Genomic DNA, 12641 nt, shown 5'->3' on the forward strand with positions numbered 1-12641 from the left:
GAGACCAGCCTGGCCAACATGGCGAAACCCCGTTTCTACTAAAAATACAAAAATTAGCTGGGCATGGTGGCATGTGCCTGTAATCCCAGCTACTCAGGAGGCTGAGGCAGGAGAATTGCTTGAACCCGGGAGGCAGAGGTTGCAGTGAGTCGAGATCGCGCCACTGCTCTCCAGCCTGGCGACAAAGCGAGACTCGGTCTCAAAAACAAAAAACAAAACAAAAAAAAGGGGGTGCTGCATCTCTGGTTTGGGGGAGGTCAGGACAGGCTCCCAGCCAGCAGAGCTCGTTGAGTCCTGGTGACAGTGAGTTCTAGGCCCTGGTGTGGAGCCTCTGGCCCACAGGGGATGCTGGGTCCGGGATGATGCTAGGGTGGGGTGGGCGTCAGTTCCACGTCCTGGGGTGGAAAATCTGACCCAGGAGGGTTCTCTGTGTCTCTGGTGAGGGGGCAGGCCAGGCTCTTGGGCAACCGAGGACCCTGGGTTGGAGCTGTCAGTCCCAGGTCTGGAGCTGGTGACTCTGGTCCCACAGCAGAGGAATGCGGAGTCCCAGGCGGGGTCGGCCCCACACCCCAGGCCCCAGGCCCCAGGCCCCTGCGTGGGGACTCCGGCTCGGCAGGGGGCGCTGCGTCTCGCGCGTCGCGCGGGAGGCTCGAGCGGCTCCGGGCCCACAGGGGGCGCTGTGGCGGCGCGGCGGGCGCCCGGCAGGTGGCGCTGTGGCCGTGGCCGCGGCCGAGGCCCGGCGGGCGGGCGGGCGGCGTCGCTGCGCTGCGGCCGGCTCGCGGGCCGGGGGAGCGGCGGCGGGCGCGCGGGAGGCGGAGCGGCGGCGGCGGGCGCGGCGGGAGCGGCTGGGCCCGGGCGGGCTGGAGCGCGGTCGCCGAGCGCAGGGCCGCGGCCGCGCGGAGCCCGCCATGCCGGCGCGGGTCTGAGGCGTGGCGAGCCAGGGCCGAGGCGAGCGGCGGGCGCGCCGCCCCTGTCGCCCCGCGGCGGCCCGGCCCGGGCCCGATGAGCGGCGGCCTCGGCCTCCGGCGCAGCCCGGAAATGTCCGGCAAGATCGAGAAAGCAGGTGAGGCGCGGGCGTGGGGCGGCTCCCTCCGGCCGGGCCCGGCCCTGGGGCTCCGCCGCTCCCCGGGCCGAGCGCGGGTCGCCCGGGATGTGCGGCCCTGCGTGCGCCGGGGCGGGGTGAAGCCACCGAGGCCTCGCCGGGGCGCCTGGCAGCTTCTCCTCCAGGCCCATTGCCTGCCGGGCGCGGGGGGAAGCGGCCGCTGCGGGGGCGCCAGGGGCCGGGCCGGGCGGGGCCCCTGCAACCCGGGGCCGGGCGCGCTAGCCGCTCCGCGGTCCCCGGGAACTTCCGAAAATGGCTCGAGCCCCAGGCAGGGGAAGAACAGCCCGGGCCGCGTGCTGCTGCGGCTGCAGCGCTCGGTGCCCGGCCTGGGCTCGGCGCTAGGAAGGTGAACCCAGCTGAGCTGTAAAATGTGTCATTTCTAACGAGCTTCGAGTTTAACGAGAAGCGTCCACTTCGGTTGCTTCAAAGGAAGCAGGCTGGATGAGTGGGGGTATTTTGAGGAGGTAGTCAAGTTTCCCCTCCCCACCCCGATCAAGCTCAGCTCTGCAAGGAGGGCAGGTGGGGGACCGGTGGGTTGGAGTAGATGGTAAATCTTGATGCAGACCTCGTCTCTTTGTGTGTTCCTAGAAATCTGGGGGAGTTACCTTCCGAGTCCCTGGGTTTGCCTGTCCTGGAAATAGAGTCTCCAAAGATTCAATGACTGTCGAGCCTGTGGGGCCCCAGGCTTTATTAGCCTGCAGCACCTTGCAGGGCAAATGCGAATTCTTGGGTCTAAGGTGAAGTGGGCGGGTGCTCCTGGGCTCCTGTACTGGGAGCATGCCCTGTGGTCATAACCCAGGTACCAGGTTAGCTTGGCGGCTGAATGAGGGAAAGCAGATTTTTAGGGAGCTGCAAAGGAGGTCTGTGGCTTTGATTGTGGAAGTTGCTTATGTTTCCTGGGTTGAAGCTGGGATACTTCTGTGGGGTGCACCCCTGCAGCGGACCCACGAGGCAATATGACTTTTGCAGGCTGTGGTTGAAGCACAGAAGGACATTTTTGTAGGCTTTATTGAGGGTTTACTATATATCTAACTCTTAGCACCTAAAATGCATTCCTTCTTAAATTTTTGAAGCTAGTCAGTGGGAAAGAATATGGTCCCAGTTTTACAGGCTCAGAGAGGTTCAGTGAGTTCCGGCTGTCCAGGCAGCAAGAGGGCGGCAGGCCCCTAGTATATTCATTCCTGGCCCTCTGACCAGAAGCCAGGGTGCTTTTCTCAGGGGCAGGGCGCTTGGGTTCAGGTGCCATTTCTTGAGTATTTTTCTCACTGAATTTGAGCCCCCACAGCCTTGCCGAGTGACCATGAGTCGCCATCCTGTACACCTGCTGCTCCAGAAATAACTTGGGTTCATCTGTGCAGCATTTCTCAGGAACTTCTTGTATAGTGTCTTGTCAGAACGGTACTGTTGGGAAACTTGGATAATTTATTTTAAAAAGAACATTCACTGAGTTCTTTTATAAGAACTTTATAATATATAAGATTATATTATATCTTATATCTTTATATCTAATATAAGATTATATTATGTTTTATATCTTTATAATATAAGAATATTGTATGTTCATTGTCAAAACTTGGAAATCACAGAAAAGTAAAATGAACCGGATTGGAAATCATCTGTCAGCCAGGTACAGTGGCTCACGCCTGTAATCCCTGCATTTTGGAAGGCCAAGGCAGGAGGATCACTTGAGCCCAGGAGTTTGAAACAAGCCTGGGCAAAATGGCGAGACCTCATTGCTACTTTAAAAAAAAAAAAATATATATATATATATATATATACAAAATATATATATATACAATATGTATATATATACTATATATATATACACAATATATATATATACAATATATATATATACAATATATATATATATTTTTTTTTTTTTTTTTTTTTTTTTGAGACGGAGTCTTGCTCTGTCGCCCAGGCTGGAGTGCAGTGGTGCGATCTCGGCTCACTGCAAGCTCCGCCTCCTGGGTTCACGCCATTCTCCTGCCTCAGCCTCCCGAGTAGCTGGGACTGCAGGCGCCTGCCACCACGCCTGGCTAATTTTTTTGTATTTTTAGTAGAGACAGGGTTTCACTTTGTTAGCCAATATGGTCTCGATCTCCTGACCTCGTGATCCGCCCACCTCGGCCTCCCAAAGTGTTGGGATTACATGCGTGAGCCACCGCGCTGGGCCTCTTTTTTTTAAAAAAGGAAAAAGTTGCCTGTCATCCCATGAGCTGCTTTCCACAGCCCAAACCGCTGGGAATGAAATGACTCTTCATTTGAGTTCTCTGCTATTTGGGAGAAAGACCTGAGGCCAGTTCATTTCAGCATAGTTTGTCCTTGGGCCTTTTCTGGGCACCGCCTTCTGCTGGGGGGTTGTAGATGAAAGTGCCTGCTCCCAGAGAAGCTTGTCTGACCTAGCACAGTTTCTAAGCTACCCAGGCTGCCAGACCGAGCGACCGTGCTGCCATGGACACAGGTGAGAGAGGGGTGTCATGAGTGCGGGAATGAGGAAGACACTGGAGGGGACAGTGTTTGTGCTAGGCTCTGAAGAGAGGGCTGAGATATATACCTGGTGGAGACAGGGAGAAAGAGGAGAGAGGGGAAGGGGCTGACCAGGAGCTGCGGAAAGTGTGGGAGGAAGATGCATTTTGTGAGAAGCAGTAAAAGTAAGAGTTCTGAGATTGGCAAGACCAGGGTCAGGACCTCGCCTGCAGATTGGGGATTGCAGATGTGGAGCTGGCTGGAAGTCCAGCCTCCTTGCAGAAGGTCTTTTGCTGCAGTTCATAGGAATCATAGTGAAAGATTACAACTGCCAAGGAAGACTGGGGCGCTCCTGGAGTGAGGATGACCTTTCCTGGTGGTCTCTGCTGGTTATTCTCAGTGAACTTCCCTTTGCATTTAGACAACATTTTGTTATATTTCTGTTGGAGTTTTTTTAATGGACTTCCCACTATTCAGTCTCCAGAGGAGTATTTGATTCAGAGGAGAGGCCCTTAGGTGAAGTGGCGGCAGAGCCTGACACCAGGCAAACAATTGTTGTGATTGGAGTTTTGCTGTTTTGTTATCTCAAAGCAACAGAAACGTTGCTTAAATATGTTCATAATCTCCTCTCCCTGAAAGTAGAAGAACCAGCGTTTTTAGTTCTCAGTGCTTAAGGCATCCAGGGTTTTTTGGATAAACAGGAAACCCCTTCACATCCCGCATAGTGTGCAGCTCTGGCCTGTTCCTCATCCCGCCCCCTTGCATTGCCTGATACCTCCTTGGTGTGCAGGACTCTCCTTAACCCCTGGGGGAGATCTTTTGAGTCATTGCTGCTCTTTGGGACATTTTCTTTCTCATGCAGCAGTGCCTGGCTGGGGCAGGGCCTTGAGGGGTTCATCCATACCTATGTATATCCTCAGAGAATACACAAGGTCATAGGCCTCACATTTGGGGGTCCCAAGTGCCATGGGGAATCAAGACAGTCTGGGCCAGAGGGTGGCACAGGGACAACTTGCTGGGCTGGTGGGGGCCTGTCAAGTGAGGCCTGGTGGAGAAAGGTTGAATTTGGAGGGCCAGGAACAAGCTGGGATGCAGGGGAGGCTTTCTAAACTCTACAGTGCTTCTAGAGATGACGAGGAGGTAGGGAGTAGAAGAGAGCCGGACAGATTAGGGAGCTCCCAGGGTGAGCTTGTGGGCAGGCCTGCAGAGGAGAAGAGGCTCTTCCCTAGGAGCTCAGAGGGACTTGTTCTGGAAGACTGATGGGACATGTATGCAGCTGTTTAGAGGCTGCTTTGGAGAACAAATGAACATGGTTCTGGTTGTGCAAGCAGTTACTGTGGTTCTTTTTGCTCATATATCTTCCAATAAAGACATTGAGCGAGGAGAGTTGATACCCTCATGTTTTTGGAGCTTAAGCGCAGACTGGCAGCTGCGGGCTGGATTCAGTCCACAGGTATGTTGGGTTGGATCCGCACATGTTCTTGAGGAAAAAAACAAAAGAATCGATGGTCAATATGGAAAAATCAGGAAGTCACTCAAAAATCTCAAAAGCCTGGTTCCTGATTCCCTTGAAAAATGAGAATCTCTGGTAACTCTGAGCGCTTGTTCCTGCCTACAAGGCAGCTACGGGCGGGAGTCAGGTGGCGGCCACTCCCACAGAGCCCCTCACCACTCCCACAGCCAGCCACACCTCCGACGGCCCACTTGGACTTTTGACATTTGCGTTTGCATCCCCTCCTCGGAGAAATGATTCACGTTTGTTTGTTTTTGTCTGGACTTTGAAACCTTTGCCCCATCCCTTCATTGACTCATTTACTCCATCCCTCATTCATCAGGGATTGAGCACCGGCTCCATCAGGCTCCGTACAAGGCTCCGGGGACTCAGTGGTGAACTCAGCAGATGTAGTGCTGCCTGCCCTGAATACAGGCATCCTCTGTGTGTCACAGGGTGAGCAGGAAGGTGGCAAGAGATCAGACTTGTAGTGGGGAGGGATGGTCAGGAAGCTCCTGTGCTCCTGTGACAAAATGGGACTTAAGGTGAGAGGCGGAGGATGGGTCCACTTAGCTGGGCACAGGCAGTGGGGTAGGGGACCAGTCTCCTGGGGTGGGAGCAGACCAAGGCCTCCTCAGCTGAAGGGAAGAAGGTCCTTGGACTGCATGCGTCAGTTTCAGTCACTCATTCCTTTCTTCCTTCCTTCAGTGGCTTCACTCATCGCCTGCCTCACGGAGCAACCTCCTGAGGGCCTGGAGTTGTTCTTGTTCTTGGGACACAGCAAAGATCCCGGCCTCCTGGGCCATACCTTCTAACTGGGCTGGCCATAAGTTAAGCAGTTTTGTATGTATGTTTTTAAAGTCCCTTTCCTTCCTCTCTGTGCTCCCAGCGGACCACAGGCTGGCTGGGAGTTTCATCATTTACCAGACCCTCCTGCCAGCGCTGTAGCTCCCGTCACCTTGGAGCAGTTCACTGGGCCTGCTAAAGTGGCCACAGGCTTGCCCAGCACGCTGCCTGAAGACGGAATAAATAGGTGTCTCACGCTTAGTGTGCTACGGTTTCAAATGTGTGAAGATGCTTTTATTGTAAATAGAAAAGAAATTTATAGTGACTGCATTCATGGTCACATTTTTGTCATGATATATTTTCTCAGAACAGATACTAAGAGTACAGGCCCTATGATGTAGGGCTACTCATTTTTGTGGCCTGAGAAAGAGGTCCTCTTAGATTGGCAGTCATTGTATTTCGATCAATTTTAAACTCCTCAAATTTGTACTTCCTTTTTCCCCCATAGTTAGGAATTTTTGTCGTCAAAGTATACTCAGTCAAGCAATGAGACATTTTGATGGCATCTGCTCTGCCTCCTTTCCCTCACCCATTTTAACACTTACTGAGTGCCTCCTCGTTGGCAAACACCAAGTGATGCCTTGTGGCAGGGAGCCAGCAGGAACCTGTCCCTGGAGGCCACAGTCCAGGGGTAGAATCAGAACGATCTTGAACATCTCTGCAATTTCCTGTGGTTTTCAGAATGCATTTATAGACTACCTCATTTCATTTCATCCTCATAACAGCCCAGGGGGTGAGGGCAGGGCGGAGTATCCCTCTTTTGCCCCTCAGGGCAGCTAAGGCCCAGGGAAATTTGGTTGCTTGCCCAAGGTCATGCCCTGGAGAAGTGGAATGGGGAACCAGCCCCCTTTCTTGCCTTTATAGAGCACTGGTTAGAGCCTCCCTGGTTGCTGGGGACACAGCTTTCCGTCTTAATTCTTCAGGCTTCTCAATCTCTTTTCTGATCTTTGAAAAAAAAGATCTACCAGTGAAATTAAGGGAGGCTCACTACAGTCTTTAGACTGCGTCTGATACTCGTAATACTAATCACATTAACAGTGCTGTAGAGAGATAAGAAATAGCACTAATGCCAGCTAAGTGTGTTTTTAGAAAAATCAACCACAGCAACCCCAAATGTTTCCTGGTCTCCAGAGCAGCTGTTGGCAGAGGCGGTTTGAATGGGATTCCTTGTAGCCAAGAGACCTTATAGGAGGTCTGTAGAGATGAGTCATGTGTGAGCTTGCAGAAAAATGTCTCCCAAAGTAGCCCGGATTGGAGATTGCCTTGAGTGCCAGGCTGGGTCTTAACTCAGGCCAGCTGAGCGTGTTCCCCGTGGCCAGGATAAGATCACGCTCTGGAAAGAGGAGAGGTCTGACAACCCACCGCCTGCCCCACCCCGCGGCTGCCTCGCCGCCAGGACAGGTGTTCCTCTGACCCGTCACCCGTCTTGCCCCAAAGGCTGTTTTATGAGTAAATAAATAAAACCCACCGTTTGTGAATTATTAAGGGATCTGTCATCCAGCAGGCCAGTCATCTTAGTTTCTGGTCATCTGTTTGAGAACATCTTAATGTGTCCTTGGGTGATTCTTACCCTTTCCTGGGGCTTATTTTCCCCATCAGTGCCAGGAAGGAGTGGGACTCAAAAGGAGCGCTCCTCTGTTTGTGTTTTTAGCTGTAGCCACTGCCCCCGCCAACCCCGCTCCCCGCCCCCCGCCCCGGCTTTTTTAAATTTTAAGTTCTGGAATACATGTGCTGAACGTTCAGGTTTGTTACATAGGTATACATGTGCCGTGGCGGTTTGCTGCACCTATCAACCCGTCATCTAGGTTTGAAGCCCCGCATGCGTGACTGCAGGCCCTTTTTTATACATAAGAAGGCCATTAGGTAACCACTAATGGGGAAGCCTCTTTGAATGCAGTCCTTCCTGCTTAGCTGTGGCCGAGGCTCCTCCTTGGACCCTCCACCCCAAACACAATGTGAAAACCCACTTCCTCGATGCTCTCACAGCTGCCTCTACCAAAATCAACTTCCTCTGGGCTCTTTGTGCCTTCTCTTCCTCTAACATATAGTAAATTCCATGGAAATGCCCCAGATCAATGCTTGAGTAGAATGATGTTTCACTCATTCAAAATCAAAGCCCCAGTTTCCTTTCTGCAAGTTAAAAAATCAACAAGTGAAATGTTAAACAGATGATTAGCTCCATGAGGGACTGTGTCTACCACTGCGGTGCCATTACGGTGCCTTGAACGCAATAGGTGCTCAGTAAATACTTACTAAAAGAATGAGTGAATTTAGTTAATATTATCATAGAATGAATTTTAGTTTCTGGTTCCAAGTCTCAAATTATCTTTAGACGTAGCTTATTGTGGTTTCAAATTGCCAATTAGGATGTTTCTTGGTACATTAGTAGGACCAATATCTGATCAGTGGTGTGCAGTTAGTTGGGGGTTCTGTGTTTTCCTGTAGTCCTCTGAACACTAATGATGAGGTTAGGATCAAATTCCCAGAATACCGTTGGGAGAACGCCAGGACACCGTGAAGGCTGAGCCGCCACTCGGTTCTGATGCCGCATCCATTGGTCAGTGCACGTTCTTTGAGCTTCCACTTGAGTGCGCGTTCTTTGAGCTTCCACTTGAGTGCATGTTCTTTGAGCTTCCACTTGTAGTGACTGCCTGGTTCTTTGGGATGTGCAGGAGCAAAGCACTCTTAGGCAATGCTCGTTCTGCCCTGTGTTTACAAACCAAGGCCTGTGCCAGCTCTACTCAGCCTGACACCCATAATGAGCACCATCCCAGGAATCCCTGTCCCTACTTGTTATTTTTTTTTTTTCAGTTGGCCTTTGAATGTGATTTAGGACTGGCTTCCTGCAGCATTACTCTCTTTTCCCAGGATGACTGTGCGGCATGTGCTGTCTAGGGCTGGGGTGCAGGCTGTTGGTGTGCCTCTGGCACCCCCTTCCTTCTTTGTCAAGAGGCACGGGCAGTCTTTTCTTGCTACTTCCCCCTCCTCTGTGAGCTAAGGTACAGGGGGGAGGTTCATCTGAATTTATTAGAAATCTGCTGTCTGCTGGTCACAATTCCTTTCTCCCACTTTCTTCTCCCAGGCTGTAGTTTGAAAGACAGGTGACAATTCTCTGAACCCAAGTCCCACCCTGCAGTCTGGACTGCTGCTTCCCGGAACACCACGACTCCTGTAACAGCTTAGACTTCTGTCCCCATAGTCCCTTAGCAGCAGCTTTCTCTTTGCTTTTCACTGGCTTGCCCAAACCACACAGTGACTTTACTGCATATTAAGTTTTGTGATCAGGCGATTCTGCAGTGCTTTTAAAGCGTAGAAATGGAGCACTGAGCACAGGATGCTGTGTGGTTTTCCCAGGGCTGGGTTCAGAGGGGCGGATTTCAGGCATTTGCTCTATAGCTTTTAAAATTTGTGCCACTGATGTGGACCTGACAGATGCGACTCCCAGCCACACACTGTATTGTTAAAAACGGAGCAGGAGTGTGACACTGACAGTAACTGAGAGAAGGAAGGACATGGAATGAGAAGAGAGGACAGCTGACATCCAGTGGAATGTGACCGTGTTAAATAGCCACTTAGCTGACCCCAAATGAGCAAACAAACAAAACCCCTGGTTGGAAACAGTGGTTGTATTTATTTGCTGGTTATCACATGCGCCCATCCTCCTTCAAGTGATGGTTCTGAATAAATAGATGGATGATTGTTCATGAGTCATGGAATTGGCTACTCTCAACCCCTCCTTTCAATAATAAATACAAATAATAGTAGTAGCTGATGTTCATTAGGCACTTACCACGTGCTGTACCAGGCTCGCTTCTGTATATTTTACACTTGTGGTTGCATTTAATCCTTACAATAGGAGAAAGGTACTGTTAACTGTTCTCATCCTACAGACGAGGAGACTAAGACACAGAGCTTTTCTTTGAGACCTGAAAGAGTTAACATTTGCACATAGTCATATACTGAGTTGGGGCAAAGTTAGGACTAAAGCCCATCTGACTATTCCCCATGCATCTATATTTTTATTGATTCTGATATTATTCTCTTGGCTGTGTGACTTGGGTGAAAATGAGCCTTCGTGTTTCCAGGGACCCCTCTGCCACAGAGGCAGCTGCTGCACTAACAGGACACCCCATCATCCTGAGGGTTCCTTCAGAAGACAGCTCTCCTCCTGACTGTCCTGCTGGAGCTCACAGGGGGCTGCAGAAGCCTTGCTTCTGGCTGGGTGACCGTGGGCAAATTGCTTAATCTCCTGAGCCTCAGGTGCCTTTGTTGTAATTTGGTAGGGTGGATAAACCCACCCCAGAGCCCTTTCTAATGCTGGTTCTTCTTCTTCTTCTTTTTTTTTTTTTTTTGAGATGGAGTCTCACTCTGCTGTTGCCCAGGCTGGAGTGCAATGGGGTGATCTCGGCTCACTGCAACCTCCCCCTCCCAGGTTCAAGCAATTCTTCTGCCTCAGCCTCCCAAGTAGCTGGGATGACAGGCGCCTGCCACCACGCCCGGCTAATTTTTGTATTTTTAGTAGAGATGGGGTTTCACCATGTTGACCAGGCTGGTCTCTTTGGCCAGGCTGGTCTTGAACTCCTGACCTTGTGATCCGCCGCCTCAGCCTCCCAAAGTGCTGGGATTACAGGCGTGAGCCACCTCCCAGCCCTAAGGCTGGTTCTTTGGGAGTCTAGACTGTAGTATGTGGGGTGGACTTATTGAGGCTTGTTTTGTTGATGATTTTTAATGGCAGTAAATGTTGGACAGCACTTAACTAATCATCAAAATAGCTTTTGAAACATTTTTGTACACATTAGTTTCTTTGTTGTTTTGGGCTTTGTTAATTTGTTTCTTTTTTTTTTTTTTTTTTTGAGAGGGAGTCTCGCTCTGTTGCCTAGGCTGGAGTGCAGTGATGCAGTCTTGGCTCACTGCAAGCTCCACCTCCCGGGTTCACGCCATTCTCCTGCCTCAGCCTCCTGAGTAGCTGGGACTACAGGTGCCCACCACTTCGCCTGGCTAATTTTTTGTATTTTTAGTAGAAACGGGGTTTCACCATGTTAGCCAGGATGGTCTCGATCTCCTGACCTCGTGATCTGCCCGCCTCGGCCTCCCAAAGTGCTGGGATTACAGGCGTGAGCCACTGCGCCCAGCCAATTTGTTTCTTATCATAAGTATGCAGTTGCCCAAGATTTTTCCCAGATGAGGATGATGGCAGCTCACATTTATTATTTCCTGTGTGCCAGGAACGATGCTAGGAGCTTTACCTTCAGATGTGTGTGTGTGATTTAATTAATTCTGTTCTTATAAAGAGTCAGCAATGGCAGGTATTGTGCCCATTTGACAGTTGAGGAAAGGGAGGCAGCAAGAGGGAAGTGACTCGCCAGGGGTGGGTTGTGTATTGCTGAGAACTGGAGTTTCACTTCTCTCCCCTTCCTGGGGTCTAGGGCTGACTTGCCGGCACCACCACTGCCTTGGGTTGGAATGTACTCTGGGGTTCCCCCGGGGCTTTCCAGCCTCTCTGTAGGACTGTTAAGGTGGCACCACATTTGCCTACAGATTTATGAAGAAGCCCCTGGTTTCTCCATTATTGAAGTGGCTTAAAAAGTACATTTGCTGAAAATATTGCATGAGAATCTGCTTTGGAGAAACCTTTCACAGATGGCACAACGGTAGGAAGTGGCCCTTACGAGTTAAAGTAGTTCCACCCACCCACCCACCCACCACTGGCTGTCACTGAGTGTCAAGCAGCCTGCCAGGGGAGGAGAGGGTACTGAGAGGGCTGAGGCGTCAGTGCCCTTGGGGAACTGACAGTCAGCCACCACCTGCGTTGTGTACAGGAGACTTTTGATCTTGGCTCTCACACCCTCATCCGTGTTAGAGGCAGCATGAGCCTGAGCTGAGAGGTGGGAGACCTGCCTCATGGCCCCTGGGCCTGCACTGATGCACTGGATCAGTGCCCCTCCCCAACCCTGTCTTTCCATCTGTGCAGTGAGCCAGTACAGAACAGTGTCTGAGAGCATGTGCTTCAGGTCCTCTAGCTGTGGCTTTAGATACCAGCCCTCCTGTGTCATTGTTGTGGGATCTTGGGCGTGTCACTCTGTCTTGTCTCTAACTCTCAGTTTTCCTTATCTGTAAAATGGAGAAAATCCTAACAGTACCTACCTTATGGTATTGAGGGAGAATTAAACGAGATGATGTACATAAAGCATTTAATCAGAGTCTGGACACATAAGAAGTGCTCGATAAACCTTAGCTTTTGTTCTTACTTCAGGTCGCCTTCTACTCTAAAGTGACCATTTCTTTAAAAATGGTAATCTGGTAACTAAAATTCAAACCTCAGCACTCACAGAGAAGGGGAGGTCCCTGACTATTGAGGTATTTCCTTTTAGGCTGGTTTGTTCTTTCTCTTTCTCTCTCTAAGAAAGCTGAAGTCCAGGGAGTAGGTTTTTACAATTAAGTAATAAACTTTTGAAGTGATCACTCGTAGGAAGAGTAGAGGGCAATTCATTTCAGCTACACATATCCCAGTGCATGCAGGCAGACCAGGAGGCCCTGATTTTAATTTGAGTCTGTCTGGAAGGAATGGGCCTGTGCTTGCAGGCTCTGGTATATGTCAGAGCCACAGCAGGGCTGATACACCAACAGGTATATTTTTTGCCCTGTCTCAAAGGACACCTCCCCAGTTTCTCCTTGCGGGGTGACTTTCGGGGATTAATTAAATCATCTTCGTTCAGCTCTGGAGGTGAA

The 12641-nt window shown here is 50.9% G+C and overlaps 1 protein-coding gene across 5 annotated transcripts in view; it reads left to right on the forward strand.

Annotated features, from left to right (window-relative positions):
* Positions 1-849: 849 nt before the first annotated feature.
* RAPGEF1 (Rap guanine nucleotide exchange factor 1) overlaps positions 850-12641 on the forward strand; it is a 162239-nt gene continuing 150447 nt past the window's right edge. For 2 of the 5 annotated variants that reach the window (XM_063788135.1, XM_054659201.2), the window contains exon 1: positions 850-1063. In XM_063788135.1, the coding sequence (XP_063644205.1) occupies positions 1003-1063 (61 nt within the window). In that variant the 5' untranslated portion in view covers positions 850-1002. The remainder of the gene's footprint in view (positions 1064-12641) is intronic. The other 3 variants (XM_024345943.3, XM_054659202.2, XM_024345936.3) reach the window with 2 other exon arrangements.

The sequence above is a fragment of the Pan troglodytes genome, chromosome 11, assembly GCF_028858775.2.
Source record: "Pan troglodytes isolate AG18354 chromosome 11, NHGRI_mPanTro3-v2.0_pri, whole genome shotgun sequence".
NCBI classification, from domain to species: Eukaryota; Metazoa; Chordata; class Mammalia; order Primates; family Hominidae; genus Pan; species Pan troglodytes.